The sequence below is a fragment of the Phacochoerus africanus genome, chromosome X (assembly GCF_016906955.1).
Source record: "Phacochoerus africanus isolate WHEZ1 chromosome X, ROS_Pafr_v1, whole genome shotgun sequence".
Taxonomy (NCBI): domain Eukaryota; kingdom Metazoa; phylum Chordata; class Mammalia; order Artiodactyla; family Suidae; genus Phacochoerus; species Phacochoerus africanus.
Window position 1 is genome coordinate 35,403,988 of NC_062560.1, and position 17,547 is coordinate 35,421,534.

The window sequence follows — 17,547 nt, forward strand, 5'->3', positions numbered from 1 at the left end:
TATAGAAGAGCCTTTCTGCCAGTCTTCAGGTTGGTTTCAGTGATAATAGCTCTAAAGGTAGATGTAACTTTGATGTGTTCATGAGGGGGGGAGCTGAGCATCCTCCTGCTCTGCCCTCTTGATTTCTTTCCTCCCCTCTTTTTTTTTTCCCCGACCTGAAGTTATCAGAAACTTCTACTTTTGTTAGAGTGCTTTCCATGAGTGTCCTCGAAGATGAAGCAGTTTCTGTAGCAATCCTTTGGCAAAAGTAACTATCCGTAAGGTCCAAAAGACAGAAATGGCCATCATAAAAAATTGATCAGAGTTCATTATGATGCAGTTGACATGGATATTTGGTTATTCCTATGGCCTAAAACATTTTAAGACACTAACTAGATTTATAATAATAGCATTCTCCTAGGACATAAGATTTTTAGGAGTTTTATACAATTACTGGAACAGTTATATCAGTAACATATAGGTATGCAAATATAACCTAAAGAAGGTTTAGCATTTTTTCTTTTTTATTAATGCTTACCATGTAATTTAATGTATTTAATAAGCATAATTAAAGTCTGTCTTTTTGTAAGGAGAGAAAACAAGTCTTTTGACCTATTCCAGGGACTCTGGAAAATCCTGAAGTCAGTTCAATGTCAGAAAGACTTCATTTGGAATTTGATTTGGGAGAAGTTTATAAAACACTTGATGAAATAAGATCATAGGTCGCTCTGAAACATTACTTATCCAGTTTAATCAAAGTGACAAAGTCTTAGCAGGCAAATACAGAAAGTTACAAAATTGTAGAAACAACAACTTAGGTCTTTTAATAGTTGCCAAAGGCCTGATAAAGACAACATGAAGCACAGGCGATTATTTTCATAAAACACAATCTTTGTTTTAAATTTATTTTTGGTATCAAATTTCTTAAAAGGTAAAGAAAAACCTTTTTATAATCTTATCAGGAGCAGAACAGTAGCCTATGAAAATTTTGTCCTTTTAGCAGATGAAAGAAAATTATTAGATTTATGTACATATACTATTAAAGTTTATTAAAAAAAACTCATAATAAATTTATTCCATTTTTAGCTATCTTGACTACCCAAGGTAAAGTTGCTTCTTCTTGCCCCCAACTTTGTACACCCATTCAGTTTGTCCTTTATTCTCCTCTTTTTATTATGAAAAAAACCCCATTCTACTTCAGGACACAATTCCTTGATTTCCTTCAGAAAAATGCATCTCCATACTTTTTCCTGGCCAAAACATATGCAACTTTCCTTGCATAGTGGCGTTTCCCTTATTATCTCTAGTAGTTTTAGTTACATATATTAATTAGAATTTTTAACCCTTAGAAATCTTAACTTCTATTGAGAACTAAGAAGTAAGCAATTGTGAATTGTTACACAAGTATTGGAAAAATTATGTGTACATTTCATAATTTCTAGAAGCATTTGCTTTTTCATAGTAGAATTTTTAATATGGCACATGTGTGCTGAAAGATCCATCCAAGTATCTTTAGTTTCTCTGTAGCAAGAAACCACAGGTGAATAACCCTATTTGGTAATTAATCTTTCAGTATTTTTTCTTACTTGGAAATGATCTAGATATTCATTGAATTTCCATCATTTATCTTTACTTAGGAAAACTCTAAGGTGTCAAGTTACCATAAAGATCTGAGCAGCTTTTTAAGTCGACATACTTAAAAACATTCACTTACAAATTTTTATTCCACTTATGTCTGTTTACTTGTTCTTAACAGTCATTCAGATTACTCGTGAAACTTTTTATGAGACATTTAAAAATCTAGCTATAATGACAGCTTTTGTAAGAAAGATAATATGAGCTTGTTCGCCTAATAAACTCAGAATAAAATAATTCTGAAGACATACCTATTTTAAACCAGTAAATTTAAACTAGCTTTTATTTGCTGAACGTCATCCTCAATCATGTAGAACTTGAAAGTAATTTTGGTTAGTTTCTGTTGTTTGGAAGTTTAGATATTTGCTAAGCACTTACTTTTTTGTAAGTCAAATAGCGCTTTTCTAAATAAATTAATGTTGGCAATATCATCTAGAGGTAGGAAAAAATGTCACATATACATAACATGCATCCATTAGACATACAGAGATCCGCAGAAACCCTATTAGCTTCCTTTCTAAAAATTCAGCCATGAATCAGGAACAGCAATACAAACTTCACTAATGTATAAAAAACAATTGAATGCAAATTGTGCCTCTGGATTACTTGCTCCAGTGGCTAAAGCTTTTTGCTAATATTTGTGGAGAAGCCTTTAAAGATTTGTATTTATCTTTAACAAGTAATCTTAGGCTGTGGACTAGATTTTGTGCAACTGAGCTTTTAAGGCAGTTTGTATTATTAAAAGCATCCTGCCTCTCACCACCGCCACCTTCCCCCCCCCCCCTCAGTCTTAGGTGATTTTGAGCAGTGTTTTGGTTACCATGTCTTTGAAACATAATCTCCCCAGGACATCTCCAAGGGACAGAGAAAGAATATAAATTTGCTTTTAGGAGTTTTAGTGCCTTTGGAACATTTAGGGAATCCCAGTAAAATGTCCTAACCCACCCTGTAACTAGGGGATGCGCCCTGTAAAAAGAATTCTCTGGGAGTGCCCGTTGTGGTTCAGCGCCCATGAACCCGACTAGTATCCATGAGGATGGGGCTTTGATCCTTGGCCTTGCTCAGTGGGTTAAGGATCCAGCGTTGCCGTGAGCTGTGGTGTAGGTCGCAAACGCAGTTGAGATCTGGCATTGCTGTGGCTGTGGCATAGGCCGGCAGCTCTGGTTTGACCTCTAGCCCAGGAACTTCCATATGTCGCAGGTGTGGCCCTTAAAAAAAAAAAAAATTCTCTGGACTCAGGGTCAAAGGGGGCCCCATTCAAGGTTGGAGATGAAGAAGAGGTCATTTGGGTCACTATAGTGATGAGAATGATAAACCCATTGGACTTTGCCAACTTGGGGCAGCAGGAGCTGATTCTCATCTTAATGTTTTCCATTCTCTGTGAGGCTTAGCAGTCAGTGATCGCTGTGGTGGAAGGATGGGCATGGTGCGAAGAATAAATATCCAAGTAAGGAGAGGGACGGCCCTGGTACAAATATTGGTGGCTCCTGAACCCTCTGCCTTTCTTCCTTCTTCCTCTTCCTCAGTAGAGGCCTCAATAACCCAGTCAGCTTTTCTTTTGGTGGCAGGAATGTCTCATAAGGCATGTTTCTCAATTCTGTCCCATTCAGGGGAAAGCCCAGGGGCTCAGGATCTGTGGAATCTTAGAGGAAATGAGCAGGCTTTAGATTTTAAATCAGAGATGCCAACCAACTGACCCATTTTGGCAGCCATGAGCAACAATCCAGAGCTTATCTCCCCCGCCCCCCAAAACCACAAAACCCAGCAATGGCCAATTAGCTTCCCTTTCTTCTTCCTGCTGCATAAAATCTTTAAGAAAGGTTTGAATTTTAGTTGTGATACAGTTTCTGATCTGTTCTTCTTGATTTTCTGTTACCTCAGTCTTGAGCATTGTTGCTGGAAAATTTTGAATGACATGACTGTGAGCCCTTTTTTGTAGACAGCTGCTTTCCTTTCCAGGGTGTCCCGCTGGATCTCACCAAGATTAGGGTCTGCCTCCACTAGCACAATATGCCCAAGGCCATCGGGAAAAAAACCCTGGGCCTCTAGAGCATGCTACAGAATCTTGGCATGTTGGTATGCTGGCACTGAGCATTGCCTAGGAAGCTTCCATGGGGTTTTACATTTATGGAGGAGCTTGTACTCCACCTTAGAGTTGTTAGGAGTGTCCAGCAGCAGATATTCAAGACGCATATATGTTCAATGTTTTATTTTTAACAACATGATGCCAGGGGTTGCACCCTCGACATGTCATCGGGTCAAAGGGCAAAGAGCACCAGTAGTGACTGAAGCAGGGACGCAGAGATATATGCCTCTGTTGTAATTTTCCTTTTGTGGTGCCATTGGTTTCGTATCACAAGGTTATTTCACGCTTATGGGTTAAGGTTCATAGTCCAGGCATGGCCCACCAACTCAGCTGTCACAAGAAGAGGTCTCTCATCTTCCTTTCATCCTGTTTTTAACCCAGAGCCTCTTCTCAGGCAGCGATAATAGCCTTGTGATACAGTCTACCCTCCTTAGTGCTCCTTGGCCTTAAGGTATGGAAAGACCCTCACACACATCCATAGTCAATTAAAGCCTGTATAATTAGTTTGTTCATGTTGCTGGACCATATGGCCTTGATCACACTGCTCTGGGTATATTGAGTTATTATAACAGCCATGATATTTTGGGTAGGATACTGTGGGCAACATAAAACAGCAGCACTGTGTGAAAGCGCAGAGCAGCTCGACAGACCTCGAGCAGTCCTTTCTCCCAGATGGGGTTACCCACCTGAGTTGGATGGTTGGACCATATCACTTTTAACCTTCACTCTGTTAATAAGGTATAGCACACTTGCAGATTTAAACCATCTACTTTTGGATGTTGAGCCATCCTTCCATCCCTGAAATAAATACCCCTTACTCATGGTGTATGATAACTTTTAATGTATTGTTGAATTCGGTTTGCTCGCATTTCGTTGAGGATTTTTGCATCTGTATTGATCAGGGATATTGGCTTGTAATTTTCTTGTAGATTCCTGTCTGATTTATGGTCTTGGGGTTATGTTTGCCTTGTAATAAGACTATGAAAGTGTCCCCTCTCCTTTTTTGGAACCATGTGAAAAGGATTGGTATTAATTCTTCTCTGAAATTTTTGTACAATTCACCAGTGAAACTGTCTGGTCCTTGTCTTTTGTTGGAAGTTTTGTGGTTACTGATTTAATCTCCTTACTAGTAATTGGTCTGTTCAAATTTTCTATTTTTTCATGATTCAGTCTTGGTATTTGTACATTTCTAGGAATTTATCCATTTCTTCTAAGTTGTCAAATTTGTTGGCATGTAATTAGTCATAATAGTCTCTTACATACTTTTGTGATTCTATGGTATTTAGTTGTAATCTCTCCTGTTTCATTTCTGATTTTACTTTAGTTCTTTTTCTGGCTAACTCTAAAGGCTTGTCAGTTTTATCTTTTCAAAGAACCAGCTCTTAGTTTGATTTTTCTATTATCTTTTTAAATTGCTGTTGCGTATATTTTCACTCTGATCTTTGTTATTTCCTTCCTTTTACTAACTCTGGCCTTAGTTTTTCCTTCTCTTTCTAGTTCCTTGAGGTATAAGTTAGGCTGCTTACAATTTTTGTTTCTTGAAGTAGGAATTTATTGCTATGAATTTCCCTTTCTGCTTTTGCTGTATCCCATAAGTTTTTGTATATTACATTTTCATTTCATTTGTCTTAGGTATTTTTTTCTCTTTGATTTCTTCATTGACACCATTTGGTTGTTCAGTAGCATGTGGTTTAATCTCTTCATATTTACGAATTTTCCAGGTTTTCTTCTTGTTCTTGACATCTAGTTTCATACCATTATGGTTGGAAAAGATGCTTTCAATCTTCCTAAAACTTGTTTTTTGTCATAACATATGAGCTATTCTGGAAGAAATCATATGTGCACTTAACAAGAATGTATATTCTATTGCTTTTGACATATCTGTTAAGACCATCTGGTTTAATACGTCATTTAAGGCTGGTATTTTCATTAATGATTTTGACCACCGATTCATGAAAGTGAGGTACTAAAGTCCCCTACTATCATTGTACTGCTGTCTGTTTCTTCCTTTAGGTGTTAATATTTGCTTTATATATTTAAGTGCTCCTATATTGGGTGCATAAATATTTACAAATGTTAAATCTTTGCCTTGGATTGACCCCTTTATCATTATGTAATACCCTTTTTTCTCTCTTATTACAGTCTTTGGTATAACTACACCAGCTTTCTTTTGGTTCCTCTTTGCATGGAATATCTTTTTGCCTCCCTTCACTTTCAGTGTGTATGTGTCCTTACACACAAGGTGAGTCTCTTGAAAGCAGCGTGTAGACAGGTCTTTTTTTTTTTAATCCATTCTGCCACTCTGTCTTTCAAATAGAGAATTTGGTCTATTTATATATTTAAAGTAATAAATTATAGATATACACTTACTGCTTTGTTTTCTGTTTTGTAGTTCCTCCATTCCTTTCTTTTGTTGTTCTCCTCCTCTGTGATTTATTTCCTTTAATTCCTTCTACTATAGGTTTTTGCTTTGTGGCTACCATGAGGCTTACATGTAACAGCTTACCAAAACTTTCAACACATTCCACAGTTCTACATTCTTACTCCTCCCCCCATCCCCCACACTTTACATCCTTTTTTTTCTTTTGTCCTTTTAGGGCCGCACCTGCGGCATGTGGAGGTTCCCAGGCTAGGGGTCTAATCAGAGCTGTAGCCGCCAGCCTATGCCAGAGCCACAGCAGTGCAGGATCCAAGCCACGTCTGTGGCCTACACCACAGCTCACAGCAACACCAGATCCTTAACCCACTGAGTGAGGCCAGGGATCGAACCTGCAACCCCATGGTTCTTAGGCGGATTCATTTCTGCTGTGCCACGATGGGAACTCCACATCTTACATCTTTATTTTGTGTATCCTCTAAGTATACAGTTGATCCTTGAACAACATGGGTTTGATTTGTGCAGGTCCACTTAGACACAGATTCTTTTTTTCAGTAAATATACTATACATTCTACAGTTGATTGAATCCATGGATGTGCAACCATACACACTGTAAAGTTACATGCAGATTTTCAAGTGGGTGGAGGGTCAGCACCCCAACCCCCACATTGCTCAAGGTTAACTGTGTTGATTATAGTTATGTGTATTACCTTTGTCCTTTAAAATTCCAACTAGCTTTATAAGTGATTAATCTACCGCTTTACTATATATTTACCAAGTGAGATTTAAACTTTATGTTTTCTTGTTGCTAATTAATACCCTTTCTTTTTAATACCCTTTCTTTTCAGCTTAAAGAAACGCTTCAACATTTCTTAGACTCCTATAGCTTTTTGCTTTGCCAGAAAATGCCTACTTACCTCTCTTTCAACTCTGGATGATTACTTAGCTGGGGAGAGTATTCTTGGTTGGAAGTTTTTTTCTTTTTCCTTCAGCACTTGGAATATATCATACCATGCCACTCTGTTCTGGCCTATAACATGTGCTGAAAAAAAAAAAATGTACTGCACTTATAGGGATTCCTTTGTAGTGTTTTTCTCTTGTTGCTTTTCAAAGTCTCTCCTTGACTTTTGACATTTTAATTATAACATATCTTGGTGTGCACCTCCTTAGGTTCATCTTTTTAGAGCTCCATAGGCATCCCAGTTTCCTGTTACAGGTTGGGTGAGTGTGAGCCATTATTTCTTCCACCTCTGTAAAATTCAATTGTTAGTCAGTCTGATGTTGTTCCCAAAGGTTTTCATTCTTTTTGCTGCTCTGACTGGGTGAGTTCCACTATCCTGTCTTCAAGTTCATTGATCTTTTTTGCTTCATCTAGTCTACTGTTGAACCCCTCTAGTATATTTTTCAGTACAGTTATTATATTCTTCAGCTCTGTGACTTCCTTTTGAAGTTACCACTGTGTTCATCCATTCCCCTCAAGAGTTCAATAGCTTCTATTATTTTGAACTCTTAATCAGATAAGTTATCTGTTTCAGTAGGGATTTTTTTTCTAGGGTTTCATCCTATTTGATTTGGAACATATTTCTCTGTTTTTGGTTTTTTTGTTGTTGTTGTTGTTTTTTCACTTTTCCTTGAGTCTCTGTTTTGGTTTCAATACATTAGATAAAATAACCACCTCTCCCAGTCTTGAAGGAATAATCTTATGTGTGAGATGAACTTTTTCAACCCTGCCCCCTAGCTCTTGGTTGTCTCTCAAACCTTTGTGATTGTCCAAGCAGCCAATTTTATTTTTAATGATTCCCAGTAGTTTAGGGTATGCTGAGACATTTCAGTGCCCTGTAGGGGAGAATTGCTGTCAGCACCTAGTTCAGCCGGATGTAGAAGCCAGAGCTCAAACAGTAGCCTGTAAAATATGCAAATATATTATATTATACAGTCTATAAGGCTAAGTGTGCTGGCCACCAAAACCAGGTGATAGAGTTGTGTCCTAGGCAGCAGCCTGAAAAGTTAGGGTACCAGAGGAGGTATAAGCTCCTTTCCAGGAGATACCAGCAATGCAAGGGGAAAGCACAAAGGTGTCATCCACTGGCCTTCATCCATGGAGAGTCCTCAGTAGGTCCCTAGATGAATTCCAAACCAGAATCTTGCCCCTCAGGCTGAAGCTGCACAACAAGCAAATAGGTGTTTTCCACTGGGCTGTGTTTCAGTCTCTTGTCTGTGCTGTACCCTGGGGGTGGTAGCCAGCCAGGGAGTTTTTTCCCCAATAGTTACTACAGTACCACAAGACCCACAAAGAAAAGATATGCTGACCACCAGAGCCAGGTGGTCAGAGGGCTTCCCTTGGGCAGCAGACATGTGTACAAGCTCCTCTCAGGGAGGTCTGGTTTGGTGCTCTGGGGGACGCATGGTAGGTATGGAATGTGAAGATAGTGTCTACCATCAGCCATCTCTGGATAGGATGATACTGGGCCCTTAGCTGTGTGTGTTTAGTTGGAAGCCTGACTCCTAAACCATAGCTATGAAGATAAGCTAATAAGCCACTTTCACAGGACTTAGTGCCTCAGTGCTGCCTCTTGCCCTGGCAGTGGTAGCTGGTGAGAATTCTCTTTCCATTGGTTACAGTCCTGTGTGACCTGTAAACAAAAGCCCCACTAGCCACCAGGACCAGGCAACCTAGCAGTATCCCCTAGGTGGCAGCCTTAAAAATCAGGACACCACAGGTTACAATTTTCTTTCCAGAAGAGTATTTCAGTAGGCCCCTATATATGCGTTAAATTAGAGGCCTGCCCCTTAACTTCATGCTTTAAGATCAGCAAGTGAGTCTCTTTCACAAAAAAATTGTTTCTCAGTTGGCTGTGTCTGCTCACATGATCCTGCTAAGAAAACTCAGGGTGCCCCATTGGGTGGGGGTCAAATCCTTCACTCCTCAACAAGCAGCTCATGGTTCTGAGCTCCCTCCCGATTGTAGGTCATCACACTGGGTGTGGGGTTGAGGGAGAGATTGTGTCTCAGCCTCTCCTACCCACTTGAATGTAGGTTTTGTTTGCCTGATAAGTAAGAAGTTGGTCAACTGGTTTTTTTCCCCCAGGAAAAAAAAAAATGTTCCCTATTTAGATTTGTTGTGTCCATGGGAAGAAGTGAGGTCAGAGTCTTCCTCTGGTGCTATTTTGAACTGGAACCCTGAAAGAATGACTTTTTAATGATTTTTAATACTGGTCACCAGGGATATTTTGAGACTTGAGCTTTCTCCTGTTGCCTCTTATACCAGGACAGCTATCAATTCCTGCCTCCAGTATCCTGAAGCTACACACCCTAACAGTTCCACACTAATTGTATCTAACTGTAGAGCTTTTTACTTTATGTAAACTCTGTGCCACCTAGCAAAACAAAACAAAACTGTACCTTCTTCATCGCCCAGCTGTGTCATTTTTCAACTTGTAGTAAAAGAAAGTGAATTGACACCATACTCAGCATAAATACAGTTTTCTTAGCAACTTGTCTACACCCTAGTGGCAGTTTTCAAGATAATGCCTTACCTTTTGTATCTTACTTTACAATCGACAGGCATTCTTTGTCTTCTCAGAAGTTAGATCCACATATGCTTGCCCTTTTGATGAAGGAAATAACAGAGATATTGAGTGACTTTTGTGTATCTCCATCCATTTTCCCTACAACATCCCTCTTGATAAAGAATCTTAAAAGTTTTGACCAACCTCTTGCTGGAATGTCCTGACGTATTCTCAACAGGGCAGTTTGGGGAGCTAGGATGATGGTTTTTGTCCCTTGTCTCTGGTTGTCTTTCCTTCCCTTTCCTGTTGTGCTTGTTCAAGCAAAGGGAGAAGCCATGTAAGGCGCTGGCTATAAATGCTGCAGGGCTACTCAGAGATACTAGCTCACTGGGCTCATCACCACTTCCAAACTTGACTAGGTAGGTTCTGAGCTGATTAAAGATTGTAAAAACATTCTCATCTTGACTCTCTGAATTGAGGAATAGCATCCTTCAGGCCTTGAGTCACTCAAATTCTATTCAGAAATGGCCATGAGAAAATTCAAAACAGAAAAGCATACATTTTATAAGATAGCAACAAATTATGTTTGATGCAATCTTTCACATACTGAATTTTGTTCTAAAACTCTCCTACTGTGGTGAAACATCTTTTGGAGCTCTTTCCTTTGAAATGATGGTCAGACCTGTCTGGCAGCTTCAGATTACATTTATTATCTGTATAATTTTAGCCTTATCTAAGACTACTACAACCCTTTAATTTTTTTCATTACAAATTTTCATTTGCTCTGAGTATCTTTTAGCTGTTTTTAGTAAGATAAGCAATTTGAATAGCTTAAAGAGACCAATGGGTTGATTTGTTTGAATGACAATTATAATATTTTACTGGATTTCAACCGAACTTTTCTCCAATTCTCTGGCCTCAAGGACAAAATACGTCTAGTTCCCAAAGAAATAAATCTGTCAGTACCTTTTTACAAAGATCAATGTTGTCTGCTTTCAACTACACACTTTAACATGATGAGAAGATTGAATTTTCGAGGAAAGTGGCCGGGTTCAAAAAATAGCTTACACATCACGGCATACTGCTTTTTGGTCTGCTCTGACACCGGGCCTGTTGCATTCAAATCCCAGCTCCAACATTTCTGTGTTAAATGACCTTGGTTTTATTATTACATAACCTCTCTGAGCCTCCATTTTCTCATCTGCAAGTGGGGATGATAATTACACCTTCAGTATTGGGTGGGTGAGGCTAGAGGATTGAGTTACTATAGCTTAAGTAAAAAGCCGGTGTTGTAATTTCAGTTTTGTCTAAGCTTCGTTTTATTTATTTAAGGGTTAAAAAAAGGTCTGATTTTGTTTTATAGTTCTCTCCCGAAGGAAAAAAATTACTAGTCTGTGGGTTTATTTCCGAGCATGCCAAAGAAACTACAGAAATTGAATTATACAAGCCAAGCATAAAAAAAAAGAACTTCATGTGCATTATGAATCCTTGTTTATTCCAAAGTGACTGGACAGGATGAAAAAGCCACTTTTTATTATTATATCTATCTAAGATTAGCATTGTGTAATTATTTGAAATCATGTATTTATTGAGTTTGGGGGTTAAGATTAAATGGGGGAGGAAGGAGATGGTGAGCTGAGAGATTAGGAAGAGAGGAGAAATCCTCATCTGTAGATAAAAATTGACTACAAGTCAGACGTGGTAGGTTTAAATACATTACTAAAAAGATTCTGATTTAGTACAGTTTGATACCTGATTTCTAAAGAATGTATGTTTCTGTAAGAATCTCATGGAGTTGGAAATGAGTAGATGTATGTTGATAGTGATTATGTATCATTGCAGTGTAACTGCACATGATTTTCTTTTTTCCAAGTTTCTGCATTAGTAAATTTTGATAATATACAATTTCTATAATAAAGTTGGCAATCCTAAAAAAAGTGGCATGTACACTTTTGTTGTTTAAGGAAAAGCTTCATGTATCTATATTTCCTAAGTTTTCAACATGGGTCATCAAGTGATTGTTTCACTAATAAAAATTTAATTTTAGGTCTGGAGTATTGTCCTAAAATAAATGCTGTATACTTTGGGATTATACTATCTTTACTCTTGGTTTGTTTTCATGTTACACCTTGCATAGTTTCATCTGTACGTAGCCTTTGGTAAAACATACCATATTTTCTTGTAGCATTTCAAAATTTTATCTTAGAATCACAGAATAATAGACTAATAATGTACCTTATGGAAGGTCTAGTTCAGGGATCAAGCACTGATGACAGTGGGTCATTGTTATACCCCTAGAGTATTTTCAAAGTACATGCCTAATAATATACAGTGCTATAAAACAAGCAGCTTTAGTGCCCACAGTCTTACCTTCTGTCAGATATGGAAATAACACCAGGGACCTCTAGTGCCTGCAAACAAATATGATTGTGGAAAAAAATCACGCATTGGCTGAGTGTTGAAAACAGTCTCAACAGCATTGGGGGGTGGTCTTTGTTCCATGGTTTGGGATATAGGTTATCAATGTGAAGCTGAAATTTAATTAGAGGTATGAGATCTGTGTACTTTGGGGTTGGAGAGCAAAGTCTGGTAGGACACTCCAGACAGACCCAGTTGCAGTTCACCTGTCAAGTATGAGCACTAAGCCTCCCATAGCCAGAGTGGCACGTGCTATTAATGATGATGGGATCTGTGACGAGACCCTTGTGAGTGGATACAGAAAATGATACTTAATTCCTCTTTTAAATGGAAGAGATCTGCTATGGTTGGAAAAGGGGGGATCCCTTATTTATTTATTTTTTGTCCTTCTAGTATGTCCTAAGTAACAGCAGCAAGTCTTGAAGATTTGGGACTTCTGACCATTTTAGGGGAGGAGCCAGAGTGAGCGCCATGATTTGGAGTTTCTTGTCAGGGAAAATACAGGCCGTAGGTCATTTGAGCCAACAAATCTGGTTTTAGATTTTGTTTTCATCATGTTCCTATAGCACAGGTATGGGTTCAGCTGCTCTTTCCTAGCTTTTGATCATACTGATGTTCACGTCCTTTCACTATTTTCAGAAGGAGTTCTGGAGCACGTACACAAAAGCACAACAAGGAGAGAGCAACAGAGGAAGTGACTGGTTTCAGTTTTACCTTACCTTCCCATTGATCTTTGGCCTCTTCATTATCCTCCTTGTCATTTTCCTCATCTGGAGATGCTTCCTGAGAAACAAAACTCGCAGACAGACAGTGACTGAAGGCCATATTCCTTTCCCTCAGCACCTCAATATCATCACCCCGCCTCCCCCACCAGATGAAGTGTTTGATAGCAGCGGATTGTCACCAGGCTTTCTGGAATATGTGGTTGGGCGCTCCGATTCGGTCTCCACCCGCCTGTCCAACTGCGATCCCCCACCGACCTATGAGGAAGCCACTGGCCAGGTGAACCTGCGCAGGAGCGAAACAGAACCTCACTTAGACCCACCCCCGGAGTATGAGGACATCATCAACTCCAGCTCAGCCAGTGCCATCGCTATGGTGCCTGTGGTCACCACCATCAAATGAACCTGCACACTTCTTTTTACTAGAATCGTTTTTAAAATACTAATGCAAGGACTTTCTAGCACTTTACCACTACATACATGTGCATTTGACTTATTGGACTCTGACAGCATACCACTTCACACCCTCTGATTTGATTTTCATTAGTTTTGTTTCCTGCTATTAAAATCGTTATCCATGCTCATTTTTGCTCAAGCAAGTATGTGGAGAGGGAAGAATACTCGTGGAGGTCTTCACGGGAGGAGATGTGTGTGTACATCAGCCCGGTACACGGGCAGCTGTTCTAAGAAGCCATTAACATCTGTCTAAACCACCTGTAAAGAGAACATTACTCACCCAAACTGGGGGGCAGGGGGAAGGCACCCACAATCTGCGTAATAGATGGCCAGCACCATGCTGTTGAATTTTCAGAGTAAGATGAACTGTGCCTGTTTTCAAATTCTTGCAGGCTTTTATTAACCTTTTTCTTCAACTACCTTAGAAGGAAAAAAACAAAAAAAAACAAAAAAAACACATACAGTCTTGATTTGAGGAACATCTCAGAAGGAAGGCACCATCAATAATCCCGAGCTTAGAGAGGACAGCAAGAAACTCACTGGTCCTTAGGGCCATTGGGCTGGTTTCGTAGGAGGGATTTTGTTGTTGCTGCTGCTGCTGACTGGCTTCCTGGCAGAAATTAGACAGTATGTGTTTAGTAGCTCTGAATGGCACATGCTCTTTGTATTAACATCTTGGAGTGGATCTCCAGACGAAAGAATAACGTCTAAAGTAGCTATACGAATTAACAACAGCAAGAGATACACGTTTCCCTTTTCCTTATTGGTGACAGTAGTTATTTTTTTCCCTCATTTAATTGCCTTTTACACCCTCTCCTACCACAGAATCTTCAAGCACCTAAGAATTTAGTAAAAATTGTGAAAATTCCTTTCTTACTGTTTTTGTGTAGAGTGAAGTCTTTGTCTCAAGACGATTAGAAGGCGAGTTTCCATTGAATTCAGAACTGTGATTTTGAGATTGTTCTCCAGTTGGTGGAGGAAGACTGCAGTCTGGGCTGTGCCAGGCGCACACGAAATCTAGCTATAGCCACACATAGATCTCACTGTCACCGTTTCATTTTGTATTTTCATCAGATGTTTTTTGAACTGCAGGATTTTTACTTTTCCCTTGGAGCAAGGGAACAGCCTGTGACGGGACTGCCAACATCAACTGGCTCAGAAAGGAAAAAAAGAAGTTATATATGCACTGATGGGAAATTCATTATATCATTCAGGGAAATGTCTGTGCCACTCCCAAGACTCCTTAAAATGATGGATCAGGCAGAAGGAATGCAGGTGTTTTTGAACCGTCACACCCTGCCGCCTCCATCTCCATCCACCCTGCCCCAGCCCTGCCCCAAACCCCAGGAAGGAGGACTGCTGGGGAGGTCCCTGAAGCAGCAGTCAGATGACCTGAATTCTAATTCCGCTCTGCCACGCACGGGCCAGAAGACCTTGGGAAAAACCCACTTCTGACCCTCCAATCCGCACCCCCCGAGACGGCACAGCATCATCTGTGATTCTAATCCCACTCTGCCACGTACGTGCCAGGCGATCTTGGGAAAGACCCACCTCTGACCCTTCCATCCTCCCCACACGCTCCCGCTTGAGACGACACAGCAGCATCTGTCCTGCCTCTCCTGGGGCTTTAAAAGGACCTAAGGAGAGGGTGGGCGTGCATGTCCTTCCCATCTTAAGATGGGAAGAGCTATCGGGGTGTGAGGTCACAGCACTGTTCTTCTTGAGGGACAATTTTCTCTGTTGCCCTGAGGTTCATCTGAGTTTTCCCACAGAAAGACAGCAGATGGCTAACCTGTTCCCAATCTCCGACCGTGGGCCCTTCAACTCCTGCCACTCTCTGCGCTGCACCAAAGCTGTGCCCACTGAACGACGCCTGCCAACTCGGCACACGCTAAACAGGATTCAGCAAATGCCAGAAAGGGAACTAAGATGTACAGTTAGATAGTAGGTTTTATAGCTTTCATGGACTAAAAATGAATACATCTTGAACCTAGTCTGAGCACAAATGACAATATTGTTTTGAAGTCGGCCATGAGTACATGGTGACCTCTAGCTTCTATTTAAAGCTGAAAGTGGGAGTGTCCGATCCGGTGATTTGTGTGCATGCATGTATGTATTTGAGTTGATTTTTAAAGGAAAGAATTAAGGCTCCTTTTTTGTAGACTTTTTTGTCAATAATATCAGGCCTTAGATTATTTTCAAAGTATGGCCCATAAACCTCGGGGAGTCCTTGAGAAACTTTGAGGGTCAAAACTATTTTCATAATAATATGAAGACATTATTGCTCTTTTCACTCTCTCCCAGAAAGTAAGTAAACATGTAGAAGCCATCTTCCCATGAATTTTTGTCCTCTTTTAGAACGTACAGCTATTTTCTTTAAAATGTTATGTTAGCATGTACTGGACTTTTATCTTCTTAAATGAATAAATTCTTTCAAATTTTTCAGTTTTACTGTCTAATGTGGCAAATGCCGTTAGATATAAACTCCATAAACAAAAACTCTTTGGGGTCCGGATCCCCACCAAATGTTCAGAGTAGAAAGGGGTCTGGAGACCAGAAGTTTGAGAATTAACAGGCACAGGCGAAAGAGCAGGATTTTCTATTCCTCAATTACGTATTCTGGCCATTTTAAATTCCCGATAGTGGATTTAATGCTGTCTCGTAGAGACGGCTGAATGTCAGTGTCAGAAGGAATGCTGCTCCTTGAAGCAAAAGCCAAATGTTTAAACTGACCGCTGACTACAGCTTGTTAGGCTCCTGGTCGGAGTAGACGCTACTCCGCAGTGTCAACAGCGGTCATCAGCCACAGGCCTGGCGGCAGGACGCATGGGATAACGACAGGATAAGCACACTTTTTAAAAGAAAACAAGTACCTTCTTCAAGAAACATGCTCTTAGGTTAGTTCGTTTCGTTTGATTTTTGGTTTGGGTTTTACCTTTTTAGAAACCCTTTTGCTACCCTGTCTGGTTTTATAAACTGAGTTTCTTAACATTTGTTACAATTCGAGGGGCTTATCTGGAATAATATATATTTTTTATGCTTTTGCCTTTCTTACCTGATTGATATTACATTCACCTTTGATCATTTTTAATAAAGGTTTATTTTTACAGATCTAGGTAGTACCTTTCTTACGCAGTAACTCAACTGAATCAACCAGTGCATTCAAAGGAAAGGAGGCGCTGCCTGGTCCTCCAGTGGGACGGTTTCCAGGCCTCCGCAGTGCTCAGGTCTGGAATCCTAGAACTGGCACTTTTCTGCCTCCCTGCTTTGAGTGTCACAGTGAATTGTATCTCTGTTTAAAGTCAATTACATGATTTCTTTTCTTCCTCTTGACCAGGACAAATAAGGATGCTGTGTTTGATTCATTGTTAATGATGACTTCAAGATTGATGCGCTGATCTGATAACTGTGGAGGTAGCTTTAACTTGGTTCTGTGTAAATAGCATGTATTTTATTATAATATTTCACATTTTTAAACACTTGGTTTACATTAAATTATGGTATTTAACTATTTTTATGTTCATTCTAGGTAAGGTTTTTTTCTTATATTTCTGTGTTTTGGGTATGCTAAATAAAGCTATTTTTAAACCCACAAGATTTCTTTTGCCGTATATTATGGTTAGATGATAAACATGCTGCAGAAGCTCTTATGAGCTCTGATCCGTTTAACGTGATAAAATTATTACATTTCTTTTTTTCTTAGGAATTTAGGGAATTTGACTCTGTAAGGAAATCAAAAATGTCAGGGTGTTCTCAGCATAAGAAAGAACTATCTGTACTACTTGGGAATGAATGATGCTGGCATGACACAGATGGGGCACACTTGCTCCAAAGGGATAGCTTGAGCCCTCTGCTCTCATGTAGTTTGTCAATTATCGGGAATAGTGTTGTCTGTAAATACAAAGGAACTTGGTTTTTCTTCCTTAGCCGAATAGCTTGCATTTGACATTTGAGACAATGAGACAGCAAAGCACAGGATGCAAACATTTGTGACCACGGGGCATCTTCCTAAATGCAGTTACCTCAAACACTAAAATCTGATGGGATGTGTCATTGACCAAGTGAATGCAAATATGAATTGATCTTTATAGAATAAAAAATTCAAACTATTTACTTCTATCCAAGGAAGAATTTTAAGTACAAATTATAAATCTAAGTATGCTTATAAATTGTGTAAGTTTTCAGAGTTCTCCAAAATGTCCAAAATTTAAAAATATATAGCAAATTCTAAAAATTACCTAACTTACAGCTTAATACATCTGCGAAGCACACCTAGATTAAGAAACTTCCAGCACCCCAGAAAGCTCCCCCTTCTTAAAGATATATTATTCTGTTTATCATAAAAGATCAATTTTTTAAATTTC

The 17,547-nt window shown here is 39.4% G+C and overlaps 1 protein-coding gene and 1 long non-coding RNA gene across 6 annotated transcripts in view; one reads left to right on the plus strand and one right to left on the minus strand.

Moving 5' to 3' along the window:
• Positions 1-13,311, plus strand: part of LOC125118273 (transmembrane gamma-carboxyglutamic acid protein 1) — a 137,151-nt gene extending 123,840 nt beyond the window's left edge. For all 3 annotated transcript variants that reach the window (XM_047764551.1, XM_047764550.1, XM_047764552.1), the window contains exon 4: positions 12,645-13,311. In XM_047764551.1, coding sequence (XP_047620507.1) covers positions 12,645-13,130 — 486 coding nt within the window. In that variant the 3' untranslated portion in view covers positions 13,131-13,311. The remainder of the gene's footprint in view (positions 1-12,644) is intronic.
• On the minus strand, positions 2,798-12,783 carry LOC125118276 (uncharacterized). 3 transcript variants are annotated; one of them, XR_007132809.1, is made up of 6 exons: positions 12,725-12,783; positions 11,958-11,998; positions 9,792-9,890; positions 9,615-9,685; positions 6,996-7,120; positions 2,798-3,256 (listed from the first exon to the last, which is right to left on the minus strand). It is a non-coding gene; the product is annotated as an uncharacterized LOC125118276 (long non-coding RNA). The 3 variants fall into 3 exon arrangements; XR_007132808.1 differs by having other exon boundaries at positions 9,792-9,898; XR_007132810.1 differs by lacking the exon at positions 6,996-7,120 and having other exon boundaries at positions 9,792-9,898.
• Positions 13,312-17,547: the final 4,236 nt, after the last annotated feature.